At 37.6% G+C, this 22,389-nt stretch overlaps 2 protein-coding genes across 3 annotated transcripts; one reads left to right on the forward strand and one right to left on the reverse strand.

The window, feature by feature from the left end:
• Nucleotides 1-411: 411 nt before the first annotated feature.
• LOC132184956 (replication factor C subunit 3) lies at nt 412-5,487 on the forward strand. Its single transcript, XM_059598754.1, has 9 exons — nt 412-762; nt 1,338-1,554; nt 1,856-1,935; nt 2,023-2,182; nt 2,692-2,773; nt 3,644-3,773; nt 3,877-3,940; nt 4,020-4,088; nt 5,040-5,487. Exons 1-9 carry the CDS (start codon nt 570-572, stop codon nt 5,137-5,139), a joined length of 1,095 nt encoding a protein of 364 aa, XP_059454737.1. The 5' UTR covers nt 412-569; the 3' UTR covers nt 5,140-5,487.
• A 1,557-nt stretch (nt 5,488-7,044) lies between these two features.
• LOC132183675 (protein CELLULOSE SYNTHASE INTERACTIVE 3) lies at nt 7,045-19,059 on the reverse strand. Of its 2 annotated transcripts, none has more exons than XM_059597048.1 (8): nt 18,884-19,059; nt 18,407-18,535; nt 17,590-17,689; nt 14,277-17,346; nt 10,737-13,281; nt 10,144-10,598; nt 7,858-7,974; nt 7,045-7,556 (listed from the first exon to the last, which is right to left on the reverse strand). In XM_059597048.1, exons 3-8 carry the CDS (start codon nt 17,649-17,651, stop codon nt 7,395-7,397), a joined length of 6,411 nt encoding a protein of 2,136 aa, XP_059453031.1. In that variant the 5' UTR covers nt 17,652-17,689; nt 18,407-18,535; nt 18,884-19,059; the 3' UTR covers nt 7,045-7,394. The 2 variants fall into 2 exon arrangements, with proteins under 2 accessions (XP_059453031.1, XP_059453030.1); XM_059597047.1 differs by having other exon boundaries at nt 18,402-18,535.
• Nucleotides 19,060-22,389: the final 3,330 nt, after the last annotated feature.

Consider the following 22,389-nt stretch of genomic DNA (forward strand, 5'->3'; position numbering starts at 1 on the left):
TTATACTTTGACGTTGCTACCTCAACTTGCCTCTTCTGCCGCTCCATTGTGTTTGCACTCGCACCGACGACACTAATCACCTCCTCTCATCGTCGTTCTCGGTTATACATTAATTTCAATGAAAATGAACATATTACATATGTATATAAAACACTATTGTGAGTCTCCAACTTGGCCGTAGATGTCCTTCCATAGAGATCTATGACCAATACATAATCTATACATAATCTGAATCGACAATAACATATAGATTGCCACACGAGTTTCTAAGAGACATGTATTTGTTTGTTAAATATATATATATATATATATATATATATATATTTTTCATTTTGTTTTGTTTTTACAAAACAAGAACTTTAACAATACTCACGAATCATTTATAACAAAAAAAAAAAAAAAAACCAAACCTATGCGAACCGTACTCAAAATGCAATCCTTGGCGCCATAACTCTCACACTCGCCCAAAAGCCCGCTTCATCGCTGGCACTCGCTAGCAGTCGAAGAGAGCAGAGAACAGAGCAAGAGAAGCGAAACGCGAGGCCTAACCACCAACACCATCGATCATCATGACCGAGGTTGTATCTCTCATGGACATCGACGACGACGATCACAAAAACGACAACAACCACTCTCTCAAGCCCAACAACGGCAAGGGAAAGAACGTCGTCGTCGTGGAGGGTCAAGCCATCCCTTGGGTCGAGAAGTACCGTCCTCAGTCCCTCGCCGACGTGGCCGCTCACCGTGACATTGTCGATACCAGTTGAGTAATCTAACTGTAATTATCTCTTTCTTTCCCCTCTCGTCCCCTAGGGTTTTGGTTCCTTTTAATTTTCCGTTTGGTTCCCGATTAAATTGTTAAAAAAGCAAAAAATCAGGGAGAGGGTAATTGGAGGAATCCGATAATTGAACTCCGAGTGAAGCCTATAGGAATGTGGGATCTTCAGCTTGCTTATTGTTACCCTAGGGTTTCTGACCAGTTTACTGTAATTGTCTGTTTGGATTCTCAGGAGGAAAAAAAAAAAAAAATAGAGAAATTGGAAAGTTTAGAGATGATACTCCGACCTAACTCGGCTGTGAAATTCCAGGGTTTTGTTTCAGCATTTGTTTGGTTGCTCAGAAAATGGGGCAGAAGAAAGGAAAACACAGTACTTATTATTATGTTTTAAAAGATTATACGTTATATAGGACGTCAGAAGCCAATAAATTACACACATGGCTCAAGACAGGATGGAAAAAGAGTGAGACAAAAAAAAAAAGGAGCTTGAATTTGAATCATATTTCTATTTATTGTAAACATTGTTTTAATTCTTCGTTTTGTTGTTGGAGTTAAATAGTTGATAGGCTGACGAGCGAGAACAGATTGCCCCATCTCCTATTGTATGGCCCGCCTGGCACGGGCAAAACATCGACTATTCTTGCTGTGGCGCGCAAGCTTTATGGAGTGCAATACCACAATATGATTCTGGAGCTGAATGCGTCAGATGCTAGGGGAATTGATGTTGTGCGACAACAGATACAAGATTTTGCCAGCACTCAGAGCTTCTCTTTTGGGTATCTTTCATCATGGACGTGTTATTTTCTACATTTGTTTTCCTGTGATACCTGTGGTTGTTCACTCTAGTCATTTGTAATTCAGCATTCCAAACTGTATAGAAGGCCTCGTACTGGGTTTTCAGTTTTTGTTACATCCTATGACAGGGTATCCCTGCCAAATTTTCCATGACCATTAGATTATTTCTTTTGTGCTTTAGTTCTAATGTCGTGTCACACTTCTCAATTCGTAAAAGCCAAAAGTCACTGGAAAATGCACTTTAGTTGATTTCAAAAGAGTTTTATTTGTTATTTTTTACAGTGTAAAGGCGTCTGTAAAGTTGGTCTTATTGGATGAGGCTGATGCTATGACAAAGGATGCACAGTTTGCCTTGCGCAGAGGTATGACTTGTTACAGTTGCATTCTATATATTTATTCATTTTCTCCATTTCTTTGTACTCATACACCTTCTTTCTTATGGTTTACAGTGATTGAGAAATACACAAGAAACACTAGGTTCACACTTATTTGTAATCATGTCAACAAGATTATTTCGGCACTACAGTCAAGATGTACCCGGTTTCGTTTTGCTCCTCTTGATTCTTTTCATGTCACTGAGCGACTCAGACATGTTATAGAAGCTGAAAAGTAAGTATATTATGTTTTAATGATCAACTACATGTATAACATTATTAGTACTTGTCAATAAATGTATAACGATAAGAATATATGTGGGTGGGAGAGGGAGAGATAGAGGGCTGATTAATTTTATGTTGAAAAGTTTGCTCATCTCAATTATTTTGCAAGAAGAAAGGGAAGGAAGAAAACAGAGGGTATAGTTCTCAATGGTTGATCTGAACGCATGAAATGTGTCTTTGTAACAGTTGGCAGTTCATGCCTTGTTCACTGTATTTTGAAAGCTCCATTCGAAGAGGCAAATTGGGTTTTTTTGGTATTCAACTCAAATATGTTTGAAGAGTTCACTTAGAAAGGGATTGGGAATCATTTAAATTCATAAACAGGAACATTGGCAGTTCACCTGGACAGCTGTTTTTGGCTTGCAGTTTTGCTTTAGTGACGTTGAAAATTTGTTGATGAGTGATGCTATAGTGCTTGTGTATGGTTATGCCTTCAACAATTTTTTTTCATTTGACTAGGCTTGAAGTATCCGAAACTGGCTTAGTGGCACTCGTACGACTTAGCAATGGTGATATGAGAAAGGCTTTGAACATTTTGCAGGTTATAATTTTTTTTCCCCTCAAATTTTGCTGCTGCTGCTGTAATGGCCTTTTTTTAATTTTTTAATTTTTTAATTTTTAATTTTTTTTTTGCGTGTGTGTGGTTTCTGTTGGGGGGGTGGGGTGGTGGTGTTGGTCATTCTTCAATTCTTTGCAGATGTGGAGTAGAGAGATGATCATTGGTTATGAAAGTAGTAAGCATCCAATTTATTGCTTGCATGGTACTTGATACGCAAATGATCCCTGTTGTAGGTCATTCACATGGCCAAATTAAATGTGTAGAACTGAAATGTGGCCATATTGTTGCTGGTTCAGTTGAGTAATCATGATTATCAGTTTGACCAATTATAGTAGTCCTCAATCATTCGTGTCCTTTTCAATTTCTTTTGGGTTTGTTATTACCAACAAAAAAAGCAAATGATAGAAAATGAGCCATAAAAGCATATGTTGATCTGATGAAATGCGATATGTTTGGGGTAAATTTTAAATCACCAATGGTAGGATATGTTCCCATTATTGCTAGTATAATGTGTAGACTTTTCCAAGAATTTCTTGTTTCAAAATGCTCATCACTTGTAAGTAATTTAGCTTTGTGGCAATACATGCAGACATCAAAAAGTAAGCACTTGTTGCATGCAGTCTCATGAGTTTGGCTTCTTACACCTCTCTCTCTCTCTCTCTCTCTCTCTCTCTCTCTCCTTTTAGAGCAAAACTAAGCACTTGTTATTGATAATACAGATTTACATTCTTCATTGTCGTGAAGGGTCCTTTTCATTAGAATTATGCGTTGTGATTGTTTTCTAGTTTTCCTCATTTCTCTCAGTGAATGGATCCTAAACAACATTGTTGCGGTCCTTTTTTATGTATGCAGTCAACGCATATGGCTTCTCAGCAGATAACAGAAGAAGCTGTTTACCTGTGCACTGGAAATCCATTACCCAAAGACATTGAGCAGATATCATACTGGCTTTTGAATGATTCATTTGCAGAGAGCTTTAAACGTATACAACCTCTTTAATGATGATGCTATTGTTCCAACTAGTAACAGTTCTGTACAAGTTTCTTTTCCCCAAACATGTTATTTATTTTGCTTTACCCCTATAGGAATATCTGAAATGAAGACGAGGAAAGGATTGGCCTTGGTAGATATTGTGAGAGAGGTGACAATGTAAGTGCCATGCATTATGCTAGGGGTCCGCTTGGCATTTTATTTGTTTGATCTCATTCTCACTGCTTTGTTCTAACAGGTTTGTTTTCAAGATCAAGATGCCATCAGATGTTCGAGTTCAGTTAATTAATGATTTGGCTGACATAGAGTATGTTACCTATATCTTGCTCATTTTTTTATGCTATTTTCTGTTTTCAATTATACAAACAGGGAAGGCACCAAGCTCCTTTACTTATAATCAACTACACACCTACTTCTTGTAGGATTCTTTAACACCCATTCTCATGTCTAGGCTCAGTAGAAATCAAAACTAAGACAAATGGTCACGATGATCAGTTTGAAATAAAAATAAAAATGAAGAGGCTTGACATGTGGAGTTTAAGAAGAAACAAACCATGTTCTGATACTATTGAAGCATCATTCAACTTAAGAGCTTAAACTAGTAGGTGGATTGGCCCAAAAATATATAATTTTTTTGACAAGTAAATCAATCTTATCATATATATATATATATATATATATATATATATATATATATCCATGACTAACCACACTCCCAACTGGTATGGGATCCTTAACAAAGATATGATGTAACAATGGTGTAAATCTCAATGAGACAATATAGCAATTCATGGATGTGCACATCTAAAATTGTGTTCGCATGATATAAATGCTGTATCTGAAAAAAAGAAAAAAAAAAGAAAAAAGGGAATGAGGACAAGTATAGCTCAAGTTTGTATGCTTTCATTTTTGGCAATGTAAGGTTCGAACCCATGTCAACAAGAAGGTGCTGTGTGGATCTAGCTAGTTATGCTGACACATGCAACTGATGTATTTTTAATTTATTATCAACGGAATATTGACCAACACCCACTGATACTACTAAATATTCTTGCAAAATTTGTTACAATTTCTGTTCAAGTTTCCGTTGAACTTGAGAAACCATGAATGATACCGAAAATTCAAGGGATTTGCACAATCATGCATTTAAAGTAATAGTTAACTGGAACACATACATTATATATTAATTGGAATATATTTGGGACTTCCTGAGAGGTTTCAATGGCATTGATCTCTTTTATTGGCTTTTTATTTGCAGGTACGGGTTGAGTCTCGGGTGCAACGATAAATTGCAACTGGGATCGCTTATTGCTTCTTTTACACGAGCTCGCTCTGCTTTGGTTGCCGCTGCAACGTAATAATGTTTATCTTATCAGGGGGTGTTGCTTTCCCTTGGCATGAGGCATACAGTTCGATTAATCTCTCCATGGGCACAGAAGTAGACAGAATCTCAAGATGTGCGGTTTGATTTTGGCTCCAAGAGTGTATCTTCGCTTATGTAGTCTGCAGGTAACTTGACTTAGAATGTGAAGTTGTAAGCTGCAATTGTGCCAACGGTCAAGATTTGTACCATCAACATGCTGTGTCGCGTGCTATGCTGGCAACAAAGTTTATGGTGTAATGGAGGCGACAAATTTAATTCCTACTTTTGTTTTTTTGGACAAGAATTAAGTGAGACAAACTTAGTATAGTTTATTAGATTTCAACACGTTTGTTGATATAGTGGCCACATGCCAAGTACCAGAAGAAGGTTGAAAAGATGACAAGTTTAGAGAGGTCCCTTAGAGGTCCGACAGAATTACTTTCGATGGTTAAGATAGTGAGGGTAGGAGAGAGAGCAAATTAACAAAGGCTAACTAAGTGTGTATGAATGAGTACTTGGTGAAGAGTCTTCCTCTTCTTATATGGGCCTGTCGTTCCTGTCTCTTTCCGGTATGTATTTAGGGACTTCCCTCTCAAATGTTGTGAAGGCATGGATGATTCTCCTTCGAATATTAGGGGAGGTTTTCTGGTGTGGCAAAGCCGTTATCTGACCTAGCAAGAGGGGGAATAGGTGGGAGCACGTCTTATGGAGGCATAGGTGTAGCATGATCCTAGAATAGGGTTAGGTCTTTGGACCAGATCAACGGGCTTTTGCTTAGCCCGCCGGTTCTAGTGTCCCCTGACAGGCCGACAGGTTCTTTGACAGATGAGCATTATGGCCCTTCGATAGTGGATGGTTGGGCTGTAATTCCCAAGGGGGCCTAAGGTAGACGTGCCTTATGGGTGCTTTGGTGGTTGGGTAGTTCAATCGTGTTTGGGCTAGAGGAGTTCTAGGGTAGATGGAGTAGTCTCCTAATTTTCTGGGCAACTTAACTATCGGTCGCTCGATGCGAATTTCAGCATGTAGGTGAGTACTCAACAGGTAGACCTTAGATACGCTATAGTGCATTTTCTCATCCCTCAAAACTTGCATTAAGATGCTATGTATTATTTAATACTGGCTGCAGTGTCAGGCGTGGAAATTTGATAGTTATATCTTTATCAGGCAAAAGTGGAAGGCCGTGTGCCATTGAACCTCCTGAATGGTCTTAATAATTAGAATTTATACTATCCAAATTTCAATTGCTGGAGTAGAAACAGTAACACTTCTCAAGGAAGAGCGAGAGGAACGTTGTGAGAAGAATAGAGTCCTACAAAGCAACTTTGGCTTTGTGGAATTGTAAATGCTAGGTGCAAGAAACCAAAATGGTGTTGCTATATTTTGGAATTTTGGTGTTTATATAGAAAAATAATATCGTAATGAGCTTTGGGATGCAAATAATTTATGAATAGAAAAATGACAAAAAAGGATCACAAACAGCAGGCTAGGTCATATATCTCTTTTTGGGAAAGGATGTCACCTTACGGTTTAAAAGGGAATCGGAAGCTCGTAATATGTCTACCCACTTGAAGGTGCAATAGGAATTGGAATTAGCTGTTATTAGGCTGTAATTTCCTGCAGCCTAAGAAAGGGGTTCTCAGAGAAAGTGGGCCTGCAACCTTCCTCTCTTAGGTTGCCCAAATTTCAGGGGTCCTCATCCTGCATGTTGAGGAAACAAGCACTAAAAAAAAAAAGGAAAAAAAAAAAAAAAAAATAGAGAAACATTGTCAGCTTATAAGATTTTTATAGAATCACTACTTTTTGTATAGTGGCTTCTTTTATAATTGAATAAGTTGCTAGGTACAGCTCATTTTCACTGTTGGAAAGGCAGCACTTTGTGCAAAAAGCTCAATTCCATCAATTTCAGATGCCATTTCTCCCTAGTATATTTAATTGCCAATTTGCCAGGAACTACAAACTGACCTGTACAACAAACTTCTAATCAGCTTCAAGATTCCCTATAACGTGGGAAACCTGCTCAATCCTCTTATCACCTCTGCAAACTAATAAATATAATTTACACTTAACATCGAGCAGCTTAATCGTTCAACCTACAAAACTGGACCTGCAAAAGATGTGAATAATTACAAGCAAACCAAACTCCCAAACTCCATCAGGAAAACCATCAATGCTTCTTTTCTCAGCTTTCTGAGTAGCTCTTGCTGCTCCTGTCTTTATTTGTGTTTGCTAATATGGAGATGTTGTACCCCTTTACACGTCATCATTTGACATCCTGTTGGACCAGATAATCTCGATTTCGAGCGTTCGAGAAGAGCCATCTTTGTTGCTGTCATGATTAAGGCTGAATAATCCGCTGTATACTCCTTCACTCACAACTTTGTCAATTTGGATGGTCACTCTTCCCAGTGTTGTCTGAAAAAGCCACCATTGTCAATCAGAAACATGAAAGCAACAACTTACCCAGACAAAAAAAGAAAAAAAAAGAAAAGAAAAGAAGCAATACTACTTTAGCGGGGATTGAACTACCATTGTGGCCAACAACAGTTTTCCACAACAAAGTATAAAGGGCACAGTAACAAGCAAAGGTTTATGGTAATGAACTGCTTATGCTTTTTCAGTAGATTAAGCGACTGCATGGTGATGGCAATGTGCATGAGTGGCTTAACCAGGTGATAAGGACATTGCTAAAAGCATGTAAATGGTATCTGATTACCTTCCCAAAAGTATTTTTGCTTTTGCAAATGATGTGGAGCTTTTGTCCCTTTGGAGGTACATCAAATGCCCATGTAAACCCTTCTTTCCATTCAGGCGAGGTGCTGTGGCTCACTACCTAATAATGATAAAGTAAAATATTAGTTTGAGAGTACTTGGAAGCTGAATGAAATATTAGATCTAATAACCACTTGACATGGCATGCAATGTGAAACATCTTTCAACAAGTCTATAGAGTACAATTTCTTGAACTGTGCAATGTGCAGAAGAAACATGCATAGTCCTACAGTACACCACTAGTGGTATGAAATTGAGTTGAACTTTAAAATTTGGAGATACTGCAATTTATAAAACTTTAAGAACCAAAATTAAAATTAGAAACCATTTTACAGAAAATAAAGCACACACATGCACACACAAGAAGAAAAGAAACTGTGTCAGAGCATGATCATAATCTTAAAAAGCTTATTCTCCAAACCTTAGGCGGTTGAAGTAACATGAGTATGAAAAGGTAAAATTTCATATATGGGTAAAGGATATAGTTTGTGTGCACACACATATTTACATGCTTTTAAATAATTCAAACCAACTAACATGCCATGAAATCTTTTTCGACAAACAAGCTTTGGGAAAACAAAAATAAATGATTAAATTTACTATTAAATTTTTAAAACAACTAATTATTTAATATGGTATTAGAGCAATGATTCTGAATTTGAACATTGACTCTACATCTTATCTCTCATTTCAGCTAAATATTAATGTATTGGGTCCTACTTATTGAGGGAGTGTATGAGCTTATATGTGAGGAGAAGTATTAGAATATTAATTAAATATTAAATATTATATTTTTCTATTAATTTAAACTTTTGAGATAATTGATGATTTAACAAAGACCACTTGATAATTTCTTTCTTCAAAAAGGAAGTGAAAAATACAAGGGAAAAACTCATTGTTGTTACACCGTAGATCTTAGAACCTCCCTAGAGTTTAGTTTGTAAAACACAACCTTTTTTGGTAAGATTCAAGATGTAAGTCAGCATTTTTAGTTAATAGCCAATCACATTATGTGACATCATGAATTAACTGTAGAACTTCTTCAACCACAAAATCCTCCTATATAAGCTAAATTAACTTGCTTTTTCTTACATGAAAAAAAAAAATATTGGATTTTCTTTATATATTATAAATAAGTAAGTGATAGAATGAAGAAAAAGTATAAAAATGTTTAGTATAATATTTTTGCGTTGGCTAGGAGGTCAAGTGTAGTTTAGATGTTAGCTTTTACACTTTGGACATTATTGTGAGGGGGTTAAGTGTTACAAACTAAGCTTTTAGGGAGTTCGATATTTTAATTCTGAATCTCATAAGGTCAAAATATATTTACCCAAAGTATATGTTTGATTGTTGTGTAATTCATAAATCATGGAATGCTCTTATGTGAGAAGATGCATGTAAATTATAACAAAATGACATGACTAATGGTTTTATGTGGCAAAAAGAAAGTGTTAAAAAGGGAACTGTGCGCACTTGTGTGCGTATGAGATAGAGAGATATTAAAGGGAAGAGAGTGCTAGGAGCATAAAATTTTGAATGATGAAGAAGCAAAAGCTGGCAACTTATCATAATTATCAGCATACATTTCACAATTAATACAAATAATAGAGGAAAATAGAGCAATTGACACGTGATGTAATCCTCGTATCCTGGCTTCCCAAGTTTTTTTTTTTTTTTTCATCATTTTAATCAATAGAAGAATGTGTTATTCCTACAAATCCCACACCTATTATAGATCGAAGCCCAAACCTCTTTCTTGGATGAGAGGAGAGGTAGGTTACAAAGTCAATGCTCTGCCCAAGCTTCAGTTATATTAGAAATAAATGTAGAGTGATATATAAGATGTGCAATTTTTTCACTTCTCCTGTTAACTATGTGCTATTTAATTTAAAGGTAAAGTAAGATTTGAGCAAAGAAAGAAAACATCGCATGCATTGCCAATGAGACTAATGTAAGTGGCAGCTCAATGTTCTCCCAAATCATTCAAAGAACAATAATATTCTAGAACACTTCGTTCACTTATGACTGGATTGCAACTCTGAAGGCAATCAAAACATAGGGACTCACCAGCAGATGAAAACAATCCAACAAAAAGCAACAATGCACATTCCTAAAATTCCATCAGATCAATATCTCAGCACTCTACCCAAAAGTAGGATTATTTACGCATATGATCAGCAAGGAAATAAACAGTTTGTTTTGGAATATCTCGACTCAGTGGAAGAAATACCTTGGTTTGTCTTGGAGGACCATTGCCTATTGTCAATCTACAAAAGGCATTTGTGCCTCCCATGGCCTGCTTCAGGTTGTTCCCACGCTTAATAGTAACAGTCAAACAGCCTGGAAAGCAGTGCAACAGGCTGTCTGCTCTGTCATGGAAACTTGGCGGGCAGGTCTTCATGAGCATTTGCAGGATGGGAATTGCTTCGGCTGCAATCATGGCCTGTGACTTCGCAACATCTATTGGAATGGTTGACCAAGAATGTTTTAACAAGCATAGGGTATCCAATACAGAATCCTGAGCTGCCTCATTACCAGATTTAAGTGCTCCTACCAAATGGGGAATGCAGAGAGTTGCTGCTTCGGAGGTATGGAGCTTAGGAAAGTTAGTAAATATCACATTTAAGGTTCTCAAAACCTCTTCATTGATAGTTGCTGTGGACCACAACTCTCTCTCTAGTGCAGCTGCAAAACAAAGCATTGGCTCAATGTCTAAGTTTGTGAAATAATATATTAACATATTAAAAAAGAAAAAAGAAAAAAGAACAGAAAAAAGAAAAAAGAAAAAAAGAAGAGGATTAGACTGCTTCGATTGTAACTCACCTGTCAAAGATCTGATGAGCTCATTTGACACATATTCTTGGAGCGTGTGATTAGAAAATAAAAATTTGATCAGCAGTGCTGCCTGCCCAGAAACTTCTGGATTAGGAGAAAGCAATAATTCCTGAACTACCAATATGCCACCTGCTTCTGCAACAGCTCGCCTGTTAGTTCTGCTGCGCATGACGAAGTTTTGCAATGCACAAATCGCCACCATCTTCATTTCTTCTGTTGGTTGATCTTCAAGCAAGCTTATTAATGCACGACATGCAGAAACAGAATCACTAGCTCTAGCAAGTCCTTCATGTTGAGAGAGGTCCCCAAGGGCAAGAGCTGCAAGGAGCTTGCCAGATTGTGACCTGGTTTGTGGGTCAAGAAGATATTGTGATAAAGGTGCTATTGCATATTTGGAAACCTTCATCTCTCGTACCCTCACATTGTTAAATAGGGCTTCAAGTAATCTTCCCGAAGGTTCTTCACACTGATGAGATCTTAAAAGGTCCAGCAAAGCATCTATTGCACCAGCTTCAGTCATCTGTTCAGCACTTGAAGCGTCGCTCCTTTCATGAACAAGCAAGGCATTAAGGGCCACTGTGATAGTGCTCTCCAGTGTTGAGTGCAACATTTTCACAAGAACAACCAGAGGAACTTTAAAGTAATACTCAGCATTAAAACTCAGAACATTAGAGAGAACCAAAGCAGCTGATTCCCACAATGTATGAGGTGGCTGAGGGTCATCTTGAATTATAACCTTTGCAAGCTCAAAAATTCCTCCAGCATCAGCAACTGCCTTTGGCCAGCTTGTGGATATTTTTTCCAATGCTTTTATTGCTGTTTGCTGTAAGTTCAATATTCCAATTCCAGCAAGCTGCACAAGAGGTACAACAGCATTTTTTGTTGTAATATCTTGCTGAAAATGTTCCTGAGCAAGAAGATAAGCGAGCAATTCTGTGCCAAGCTGCTGGATGGCTTGAGATGGGGATTCCAGAAACGAAATCAGAGGCTCAATGACTTGACTGGGAGTAAGTTTCAAAGTTGCAAGGCTCTGTGGCTTCTCTAAAATATTTACTAGTGCCTGCAAGGAACTGTGCTGTCCCCACAAATCGAAATCTGGACGAAGCAAAACCAGGAATAGAGGTTCTACTATTTTTGCGGCAGCTGTGCTTCTAGCAATTGCATTACTATTTGTTAAAATGCGGAACAGTTCTGCAATTGAGGAACATAATGAACTAGGTGCAAGAGGGAGTAGCTCAAGACAATTATCAATAATGCCAGCTTTGACCATATCCAATTTGCGTGGAGTCCGGTCTTTCCCCAACTTTATGAGAGCACAGATGCTAGCCTCAATGAGTCGATGATTTGTCCCAGAAACTAAGCCAACAAGGAGATCCACAACATCGCAGGCTGCTGCAAGCTCCACCTGCTGTTCATCATCCAACAATCTTTCAAAAGCACAAACCCCAGATTCTACTGCTGTACTTGAATCAGACTGCATGAGCAATACAAGGGGTTGTATGCATTCAGAGGCAATTGGGTTTTCTCTGAATTTAGTATTACCAAACAGAACACAACAGAGTTGCGCAGCATTTCTCTTTAATTCTAAGGATGAGGAGGAAGATAATACTTTGTATAAACTCTCTAGTGGGTTTCCTTCCACATCAGTCAACAAGGCTGCTTTAGAAGAACTTCCTGAAGTCAGCTTGATTAAGGCAACAAGAGCAGCCTCTTGCTCACTTGCTGATGCAGCATTAAGCATGTCAACCAATGGCTGAATAGCCTGCCAAGCTAATTCAGAATCTCTGATGTTCTCAGCATCAAAAAGCTCATGGAGAGCCCGTGCAGCACTGAATCTAGCACTTCTGGACCCCAGACGCAGAACAGCTATGAGTTGATTTAAGGAACTAGCTGATGCTTCATATCGAATAAGATCAGAATTGCTAAACAATATTCTCAGTAGTTCAGATATAGTAGCCTCCGTCGAGTCTTGGGGGCTTAAAGACAGGTACTTTGTCAGAGCATCCAGAGCTCCAGCTTCAGCCATGATTAATTTGTTTGTATCACTTCCAGATGCAATACGAGTCAAGAGCTGAATAGCTATTGGAGGGGCACCTGGCCTATCTGGAATTGGTCTCAAGAGATCCACCAACAGAGGTATAGATTTGCGTGCAGTGGAGCCAACTCTTACATCTTCAATTTCAAAAAGGCGCTCCAGTACAACTTGATCAGGATTTCGTGCCAGAAAAAATTCTTCTGATAAAGCAACAAGATTCGGCATATCCGACTCCACATAACCAATTAGGGTTATTAACCCAGCAACAGCGCCTGAATTTGCAACTGCAAGATTTATTCCCTTACTACCATTACAAATAAGACTGGCTGTTGTCTGGGCAGCAAAGAATCTATCGATCACTTCATCAGATCTCAGCAAAAGAGCAAGTGAAGGTATGATTCGCATAGTTGCAGGAGACAAAACAACATTTGGATCTTGGAACAAAATAGCCAGGAGCAGGGAACTAATCCATATACCTTCTGTATCCTCATATTCTGCCTGTTAATGAAGAATATTGTTTGGTTCAGCCACAAAAACCAAGTCAAAGCATTCTCAAAGCATTCTTAAACTTAAACTAAAGAATGCATACCAGTATATCAACTATGAAATAAAAGCTACAAAAACTACTAAAAAGAATAAGAAACTAATACATTTTATCTGGGAATGAGAATCTAGCATGCACAATTCTGGTGGGAACACCAGTATTTCAGGAAATATTCTTTTCATTACATGTTAGACTCATCTTAAAAGCCTTCAAGTCCATTACTACATGTGCAAACTTTTTAAAAGACACTGAAACCCTCTCCTCTTCAACATCCCCCCCACCCCTTTCTCTCCATTGTTCTTCTCTCCTTTCTCAATTTCAGTCCCATGTCACACTATTCAAATACTGATCTGAGCTTCACATCACTTCCACGGCACAATCTGTATTTGCAAAAAATGTAGAGACATATTCATATGGCAGAGAAATAACCTTTCAGTATTCAAGTTACATGCAATGGGTCTCTAATTTGAATAAGGTAGACTTTGAAAGAAAAAATGAAACAACGAGTTTTACAATAAAATTTCTACTATAAGCCTTAAGTTATAAATTCAGGGTCCACTGCCTGGTGCAATGGTGAAGTCTTGGGCCACTTATTGCAAAAATTGTTGAAATGTAGGAACATATCCAAGCCACCCCTCCAAGGATTCCACTTAGGTGTGACCAAAACTGGGTGATAACCTTTATATAGTGTATAGATAAAATCAACAACATCTCTTAAGCATGGATAAGATTCAATATGATAACATGTCTCACATTTTAAAGAGCTTATCAACTTATGCCAGATTTATTTTTTCAACATCATTGATCACTGATAACATATGTTTAATTCATACTATAGCCAGTAACAAGTCTTGTAAGACTCATCCCATAGAACAGTAAAGCAAAAGGTCAAGCAGTACTCATTGAAGGAAAAACTCTTAGCCACTAGAATATCTAAATCTGGATATACCTGTGGATTGGAAGTGTAGGTTGCAAGCTTGTCACAGAGGGCCTCAACTCCACCAGCTTCCATAATAGTGAGTTTGTTATTTGCACAGAAGGAAGCAATTATTGATAGCAACCACAAGGCAACAGTGCCCCCCAAGACAGTGGCTGGATCAGGAACATCAAACTCATCTCCTTCAGGGAATGCAGTTCTTTCCATATAACCTTTCGGAGTTCTGACTTCGATTTCTATAGAGGAAGAGTTAGAATTTTGCTTCATCATTTCCACTAAAGCATATATAAGTGGTTTTAAATATCCAGACACATCAAGTGCTTCCAGTGACTGCTGTTTGTGTTCTTTTACAGCACAAATGAGCAGTGAAGACCCTCCAACTCTCACTTCTAAACTGGATGAGTTCAGTATCCTATTAGCTAGTGAACCCATGGATCTTGATCTTGCAACCAACAAGTCAGCCACTACAACCGGTTGGTCCCGGCAAAATCTAGACAAAATTTCTATGGCCTTATCTTGCACAGGAGGAGGCCCCTCAGCCAGACAGTAAACGAGAGGCTCTAAGCTTGAGGGAACTTCTGCTAGGGCAGACCATGGAGGGTAAGTTAAGTGCACACCTTGTTTTGTCCTAACCAGGAGTGCAACTACTTCTAAAACATCAGCAGCATCAGCTCCATCCATATCCATTGCACTTAAACAATCAACAAGCGCTAGTACAGCAAAGCGGCACTGAGAATTTCCTGTCAGTACATCACCTACTGGAAAATGTTTAAGCAATTGGTGGAGGGCACGTGAAGCATTCTGCTTACCTTCTGATGTTCCTTCTCCCAGTACTCTTGTCAAAGCTGAAACAATATCTTCTGTAAGGGCTTCTGCAGCAATCTGCGAATCAGAGAGAAGATTGGCCAGTGCAGCCACTGCAGTTTCTGCAGCATCAATAGAAGAAGTCTTAGCCAACTTGATTAGAGGCTTGACATCCCCTACAGCAAGATAAGACATCTTGTTCGTAGTTTTAGTCTTGGTTGGACGGGACAGAGCACCCAATGCCCGAGCGGACTGCGTTGCAACAACTTGAGTTGTGCTGGTTAAAAGCTTCATGCAAGGATGAACAATCTCATCAGTTGCAAGACTATCACAAATATCTTGCCTTGTGCTGAACAGGTCAGCAAGGACAGAAGCTGCATGCTCTTGGGATTCTTCATTTGATGAGTTAAGAACCTCGACAAGAGACCTCAGCCCTTTGTTAGCTGCAGAACCCTTATGCACAAGATCCTTGTGTGATGCCATTGTAAGTACATGGCCCAAAACTTTAATTGTATGGGCCTTTGAGCTTGGAGAATCTCCTAGGAGCAAAGCCAGTAACTGATTTATCGTGGCAGAATCAGCTGTTCGGATAAGCTTTGTCAGTGCCAAAGCTGAGGCTTCTTGCCCTCTTGATCCACCACTTTTTAGAAGCCATAAGAATGCTGGGATGGCTCCAGCACTCTCAACACAGGCGCGAATGTCTTCACTGTGACAGCACAAGTTCCACAGAACATGTGCTGCATCCTCCTTTGCCTTCTGAGATCCTGTCTCCAACAACTGCACCAGTGGAGGAATACCACCAGCAGCAGTGATGGCCCACTTGCTGTCATCGACTTGGTCAGCCAAGATTGCAAGCAACTGAACGGCATACTCTTGATGCTGCTCACTGGCTAAGCCCAGCAATGATATCAGTAACTGAATTCCTTCTCTCTTTCGAATTGCATCCCAGATGCCTGCACCATCACAGCATAAGTTTGTTAAAGACAGTATCAAATACTCTTGCACATCAGCAACAGCCATTGTTATCAGTCCAGTAAGCACCCTCTTTGCTTCTGCATGACTGAGACATCTTGAGAGATAGATATTGCCATATAGGCTAGCCATAGCCTCAAGGACACGCTCTTGGACCAGCTTATTATCACGAGGCTTTAGTAGCATTACAAGAATATCTTCTAAATGCGTCACATCAAAAGGTTCGTTGTTTGCATCAGAGTTGTCCTCAAAGACCATCAGAGTGTAGGCAAGTGCTCCAACTATATCAGCAACTGGCGCAGCTAGGCGAGGGGACTGTGAAAGTTCTCCAAGATATAGTATTAAAGCAGACATCCCACCACAGATATTAGCTAAAGCTCGTGTTGCATGTCCCTGTAAAGCCTGGCCACATTCACCTTGCATACACTCTTTAGAAGGAGCAACTATTGCCCCAATAAGAACCGGAAGACCATCAACATCCACAATTGCTTTCTTTGCCCTGCTTGACTTTGAAGAAAGAGCCTCTAAAGCATCAGCAGCACTAGCACGAACAGAAATATCATTTTCCTGGCCCACGAGCCAAAGCAAGGCTTTGACAGCTCCAGAATCTATTACTTTTGGGATGCTATCACTGAAAGCTAACATCAGACGGGCCAACAGAGAAGCTGCATTGGACTGAGAAGCAGCATTATCAGAAGACAGAATACCCACAATGATATCTACTCCTCCAGCCTCAAGTGTCGCTCTCCAGTAACCATCCTTATCACCACAAAGATTTCTCAAAGCCCCAGTAACAAATCCCTCAACCACTTTGTCCTGCTTGTTCTTTGGATTTAGCTGATCCCACAAGGTTGGTACAACACCTTCTGTAACAAATATTTTCACACCAACATGATCATCTGAAAGCCCACCAGAGGAAACTTCATATATTGCCTCTGCTGCTGCCTTCCTAGCCTCAGTTGATTCAGACTTCAAGAGTGAGAGTAATGGTGGAATGCACCCACCTAGAAGCACCTTCAGCCGCAAGTCTTCATCTTTGCACAGAAGACTAAGAGTTGCAGCAACATTAACTTTTGCTACGGGGGTGCCACTCCGGAGAATGCTTATGAATAATGGCATTGCTTGGCCATGGGAACCAATAAGCATCCTAGCTTCTTTTCTTGCTCTAGCAATACCTAGCAAACGTGCTGTAATAAGTTCTTTCTCATTTTGTGACGACATGTTGGCATGTAGTTGCTCAACAAAATGTGCAACAGTAGCCATCGTGTCTTCTGGATCATCCATAGTTGCTGTTCCATTTAATTCCCTGGATGTAATGAGAAAATTCAGTATTCAAAGTTAACAACGCATACAATATATATATATATATCCCAAATAGATTACAAAAATATTTCAATGAATTAAAGTTAGGAGCTCATTATAATTTTCTTTTGATTTTCTCTTTCAATTTATCATCAATACAGGTGTATAACAGATTTACTCTCAAAAGTGCAAAAAGTGCTAAATTGGTTACCACATTAAGGAGATCAAATAAAGAGAAAATGCTAACCTAGGCCGAGAAGTAGAAGAGGATAGGAACTCTCGTGGTTCAGGGGAGGGAGGTTTTGACATTTCCACCAAAACACCACTTCAACTCTCTCTTGGGCGACCTGCAAAACAAGCCAACCTATCAATTCTACTAAACTAAATGAATCCTGGATATGAATACTACATAAATATGCTCATACTAAAAATCATAAAAACCAAGACTAAGATCCAAGAGTGAGATCCTATACGTGTAAGTGTGTGTATGTGTAAATGTCAGTCTCTGGTTAATAGTTGCATATTGTCCCATTCAAATTTCCTTTTCAATTGCTCATACCCTCCAATCCTTTAAAATGAAATATCCCAAAGCTATCATAAAGCTGCAAATCCCAAATCCAAACGCCACACAGTTTGCCGATCTTTTACTGACAATTGAAAGAGGGGGGAAGTCGGGAACAACTAACCAATTTACAAGTTATATTTCCTATGTGCTTTTTTTAATTCCCAAAAAAATAAATAAATAAAATTTCCCAGCATCACAAATGATTGCAGCACCCAATTTAAGCAACCCCCAAAATCCAAACCCTTGTTTAGTTGTTTAGCACTCTCAAATCAGAGCCCCAACAAACGAACTTTCACAATATCCATTTCCCATAAGCCTGTCCACTCCAGATCCCAAAAAAATCACTAAAACATTATCACAAAACACGACCCAGAATTTAGAACTGATACAATAGCAGCTCAGATTGCAACATATCCTCCAACCATCAAGCAGGACCAACATAGCAATCAAAAATTGACAACATTCATTAAGATCAAATCGACACAAGAAAATACCTCACCGGACACTGCAAATGCCCAAGAACTCCCTCTTCGTTACTTCCAAGAAACCCAGCTTCTCCGCCTGAGCAGCATCAACACCTCAATTCCTCACCATCCAATTCCAAATTCTCATGGAGTTCACACAAATTCTGCTTCAAAAAGAAAAATAGTGTAAATGGTGCAAGGCAAGCTCACACATTCTAAGCTTCCCCAACAAGTTTCCAAATCAAACTCATCCAACAACGACAAACATCGATCATGGTTTTGTCAAATTCAGATCTTCATGCAACTGGAACAATTTACAAGAAATTCAGCGTCCACAAAGACGACTTAATAGTGACTAAACATGAATAAAAAATTAGAAAAAATGTACGGAGATCGGATCAGAGAGAGCATCACAGAATCTAGGGCAACAGAAACGTCCTTTTCTAACTGTCATCCAAATCACACAAAGTAACAAAAAAAATGTACAACAAAATCAAAAAAAAAAACACTACCAGGGAATTCACTTTGAGAAAGACCCAACCGAGAGCTACGTCAATGGAGGTAGAACCAGCGTTATTGAGTGAGAGTGTGTGTGAGAGAGAGACTGAGAGAGAGAGAGCGAAAGAGAGAGGGCGACAGTGAGTCCGAGTCTTTTCGCTTCTTTTCCATGTGTGAGTGACACCATGTGTTTGTTTTCCTGTCTGTTCTCTTTTCCTTTATTTTTTTATTTTTATTTGTTATGTAATTTTTTATTTGATCTTTTTGGGATTTACTTTTTATTGGCGGAGGATGGGAAGAGTATCAGCGAGCGAGAGTAAGTTTGTAGAGTGCGGAAGAAAACGAAGCCCGATTGGTTCCGATTGCTGTTAGTCAATTTAATTCCTGTTTTCTTGGGATTCGTTTTTTTTTGGTTTTTTATCTGTTAACATTTTTTTTTTTTATTCATTCATTAGAATTTGTTTGGACATGGAGATTACGTTTTCAACTGTCATATATTTGTTGGAGTTTTAGCAAATTTTTCTTGAAGGGGAAATTATATTTTTTTTTTATGAAACTATAACTTATTGTCACTTTTTTCTATGAACTACTAACTGTAAGTCTGTAACACTCGATCTCCTGAACTATCATTTTGTGCCCAAAACTCCTATTCTGTCAATCAAAGGCTCATTTCATCTGTCAAAGACATTAACTCAGACAGTCTACTTTTCACTTTACCCCATGAATTATAATTCATTGTCAATTTGTCTCCATGAACTACAACGCACTATCACTTTAACCGTCTAAGTTAACCAATTTAACTGACAGAATAAGAGTTTTGAACATAAAATAGTAATTCATAGGGTCAGGTGTCACAGTTAGTAGTTCACATGGGTAAAGTAAAAATATATTGAAATTCATGGGGAAAAATGTAGTCTACCCTTTCTTTAATTTAGGAGCCAAACTATTTTTCATTCTTATTCAAATTCATTCCACAATAACTTTTTTTATTCTATAAAACACAGAGAATAATAAAATTAAAAAAAAAATAAATAAATCATTTAAATATTTATTCAAATAAATGTCAAGAAAAAAAAAATCACTTACTACCAGAGTATGCCTACTAAGGTACGTCACTTTATCTCATTCTCCGTTTCCCTGTTGCTATTTAGGAAAATAAAATACGTTTCTTTCAAAAGAATGATCTCCATTCTATTTTCTCTTTTTCGAACGAAATTACCGACTTGACCGTTTGAGACACTGTCGATCGTTGGCCTCCATCTTTTGCAGGAAGCCCTTAGTATCATCAAAGATTCAAAGTAAAATCTATATGTATTTGTTTATATTTGCCATGTGAAGTAGTCTTATTCTGAGTCTAAAAGAAAGCAGAAAAAATCATGCTTACGACTAAATCACTATTTGATAACGTAATGAGTGGTGGTTTGTAAATTAAAGGAAAATGATAGTAATATATAAAGTATAATGGTTGAATTATTGAATGTTGATTGAGTGACGCATTATATGTCTTACATATGTATTGTGTAAAGCAAGAAATCAATGTAAACAAATCTAGACATGACAATATATAATGAGTGTAGGATAGATAGCTATCATTTGCAAATCTCCTACTTATAAAGAAGATTAAATGATTTATTTCAGAAAATAAAAGATGGAAAAATTCAAAACTCTTATCCAATCAAAATCTACCATGTGTATCAGAAAATGCCAATAAGCATTAAAATTCAATGTCTTACTTTATGTTTTCGGATAGATCATTGAACTTTTCTCCCAGCCCCGTCAATCATGCTTAATTAGTTTGGTGGCATAAGCCTTGACTTAGGTAGATTGTAACTTGAAAAATCAAGTGGCTTATAGAAAATTGCTTTCTACGCAAACAATAATAATAAAAGGCAAAATAATTCACTAGTTTTACAGTTTGTGTTTCACTTAGCTTCGTTTGTTTGAGCGTAAAACTTTTTTTCCTAGAAGAATGTTTTTTTTTTTTTTTTTTTGGGCGTTTGAGATAGGTGAAAATCTTGAGGTAATTGTGGAAAAATTGTGTTTATGGAAAAATTTCTGATTCTGATATTCCATAATTGAGGTATTGGATGAATTGAAGTTGCTAATTATTTAGATTGCTATAAGGGGTAATAGCAATCTAAATAATTAAATTTGAAAAAAAAAAATTGCTTAATTTGTTCACTTATGCTACGTAGTATATTCATGTGAACTGTCACGTCAATTTATAAAAAAAGTTTGTAGTAATTAAAAACTTGAAGTACCTCAAATATTCTCCAATTATTTAATGGGGGTTCAATTGTAGATAACATTTATATTAATTTGTTATCATTTAGAGCATGTTTGGAATTGCATTTGAGAAATAGAACTTTTAAGTCAAAAAAAGTTTTTGGGTAAAATCTTCATTTTTAAACTTTTACCAAAAGTGTTTTTTTGACCATTTTTAAGTTTTTTGAACCCTTAAAAGCGCTTTTAATTTTTTTACCAAATGAGTATTTTTTTCTTTAAATAGACTTTTTGAGTATTAAAAGCACTTTTAGGCCTCTCAAACGCAATCTACGAAAATCAAACTTAGGTATGAGTATCGAATATATATTTCAGTCTATTGTTTATTAATCCGATTAATTTACGCATGCAGAAGACGGGAGTCTAAACATGTCATGATCAAAATCTAGATTTCAGGAATCGTTTTCTTACAGATGTTTGACGATAATAGGCTATTCTTGGATCTTGTCAATTTAATTATATTTTAAACACTCTTTGAAAAATAAATGTGGATCTTAGCCAAGCATTTTGTCAAGCATTAAGTGGAACCCAGCTAGGATATATAAATTATACTCATGCCAGCCTTTTTTTGTTTTTGTTTTTCTAAGCAGTTATATATTTAAAACAAAAAACACCAATAAAAAATGATGCCATTTATTATTATTTTACAAATATGGGATCCGTCGAAAAAAGCATAAGTCCACTGTCGGTAAGTTTATAGAATTATCGACGTTTGTAAGAGTCCGTAAGTCCTTTCATGAATAAAGTGAGTCTGTCTGGTTTGATTTGTTCGTCTGACTCATCCCATCACATGTGGATACGAAGAGCAGGGATCTCATGTGTAAAAAATGCAATAATATGACCTGTACTATTTATCTGTACAGTGCAAATGACAGATGGAGATATTTAATAAGATATCTTACAATTAATTAAACTATTTTGCCCATATTGCACGTGGTTTAGATTCAAGTTCATCCATTAACTTTCAGGTTAATTTGACCCCTCTGTTAATATTTTGTTTTTTCCTTTTCTTTATTGGATAATAAGAACCTAAACCTAAACCCATAGAATTGGACTTGTTTTGAGAATTGAATTACTGTTTAAATGGGAGGCTGAGAAATGAAGCGACTTGGGAACAATCGAACAAGATAATGTAACTATAACAACCAACCAAACCACCTCAAAGTATTGTTCCTATCTTCACAACACAGTGGAGCCTACAGCTACTGCCATGGTTGACAGGCAAATTAAGATGAAG

The sequence above is a fragment of the Corylus avellana genome, chromosome ca6, assembly GCF_901000735.1.
Source record: "Corylus avellana chromosome ca6, CavTom2PMs-1.0".
NCBI classification, from domain to species: Eukaryota; Viridiplantae; Streptophyta; class Magnoliopsida; order Fagales; family Betulaceae; genus Corylus; species Corylus avellana.